At 45.5% G+C, this 1,530-nt stretch overlaps 1 protein-coding gene across 1 annotated transcript in view; it reads left to right on the forward strand.

The window, feature by feature from the left end:
* LOC106536675 (probable N-acetyltransferase camello) overlaps positions 1 to 1,196 on the forward strand; it is a 3,298-nt gene extending 2,102 nt beyond the window's left edge. The window contains exon 2 of the mRNA XM_014033996.1: positions 422 to 1,196. Coding sequence (XP_013889450.1) covers positions 432 to 1,094 — 663 coding nt within the window. The 5' untranslated portion in view covers positions 422 to 431 and the 3' untranslated portion in view covers positions 1,095 to 1,196. The remainder of the gene's footprint in view (positions 1 to 421) is intronic.
* The last annotated feature ends 334 nt before the right edge of the window (positions 1,197 to 1,530 follow it).

A 1,530-nucleotide genomic window follows, 5' to 3' on the forward strand; every position in this document is an offset into this window, starting at 1 on the left:
CTGAAAAATCAACAGTGTATCAAATACTTGTTCTCCCCACTGTATGTAACAATGTATTTGAAACATTTTACTGGCAACATAAACAGACACAATAGCAGTCTGCTCTGAGCGAGTCATTATATTCATCAGTTTTATTGGGACTGTGCAATCCCAGTGGAGGCGGAGCTTGCTGTTGCCAACCAGTCCAGGAAATAAGGACATTCAGCAATTAAAAAAATATTCAAACTGTTTAGCTTAAATAGAAAACTGATTTACATTACAAAGCACTGGAGAAATAAAACCATTTTAATGTGATTTGTTGTCTTTTTTTCCTGTTTCTTTCCATGACGACAYGTGAGGCCCTGCCGCACGTCACTGATTACAACAGATTTTTATTTTGGTTCATGGCCTCCTCGTGTTTTGACTTGGCGTTTTGTTGCAGACGTTCAGAGATGGCCAACGTTCAGATCAGGCGGTACAGAGACGAGGATGCAGAGAGCGTGCAGGAGATCTTCATCTCGGGGATGAGCGAGCACCTGCACGCAGCCTTCCTGCACCTCCTGAAGCAGCCGCTCACCCATCTGGTGTTCCTGTGCACGTTCTGCGCTCTCCTGACCAGCTTCGTGTCCTTCCTGATCCCCGTCCTGGCGGTCGCCCTCCTCCTGTTGGGAGCCAGGTACATGGTCAGGTGCCTGTTCGACAGGTACATCGACACCTGCGTCAGGAAGGATCTCYAAAACATCAGCAAGACCTACCTGATGCAAACCGACTCATGTTTCTGGGTGGCTGAGAGCGACGGACGGGTGGTTGGGACGGTGGCTTGTGTTCCCGCTGAAAACGAACCCGGGTGCCTGCYGCTGAAACGCATGTCGGTGTGCCAAAGTCACCGCAGACTGGGCATCGCTAAGGAGTTGTGTCGGACGGTGGCAGCTTTTACTCGTGACAGGGGTTACGCTGCTGTCATCCTTCACACCTCTATGGTGCAGATGGAGGCTCAGAAACTGTACGAGAAGATGGGCTACAGGAGGATCAACGAGTCCCCTGCACCTGAGTTAGCCGGGAAATTATTCAACTTCATCCTGATTGTCTACAGACTTGATTTAGAGAAAAATTAGACATCATCCTAACAAGCAGTTTCACTTTCCTTTAAAGGGATCCATGATTAGTTGTAACATTAGACTTTATATGATAAACATATATTTTAATTGTAAAATAAATACTGTAAAAATACTGTAGGATGTTCAGTTTTTATCATTTTTAAACTAAAAGTTAAAAAATATGTTACACAGACGGGGCCAGTTTATTTACACACAAAGATAGGCCCTCGGTGCGAGGCTGCTAACGAGCTACATCCGCCCTGAAGGTTAATCTTGGACAATATCTGATGATTGACTCTTTTAAATGAAACCAGAGAGTGTTGACAGAGAGGAGAAGGTAGAAATGACTCAGCCTGTTACTGAAAATATGGATGGACAACAGAGCTGCTTCATGGAAGAAGAACCTCAGCTTAGCCTGTTAGCTTTAGCGTTAGCCCCGATGCTATCACCATAT

This window comes from Austrofundulus limnaeus, unplaced genomic scaffold (assembly GCF_001266775.1).
Source record: "Austrofundulus limnaeus strain Quisiro unplaced genomic scaffold, Austrofundulus_limnaeus-1.0 Scaffold1928, whole genome shotgun sequence".
In the NCBI taxonomy this organism is placed as follows: Eukaryota; Metazoa; Chordata; class Actinopteri; order Cyprinodontiformes; family Rivulidae; genus Austrofundulus; species Austrofundulus limnaeus.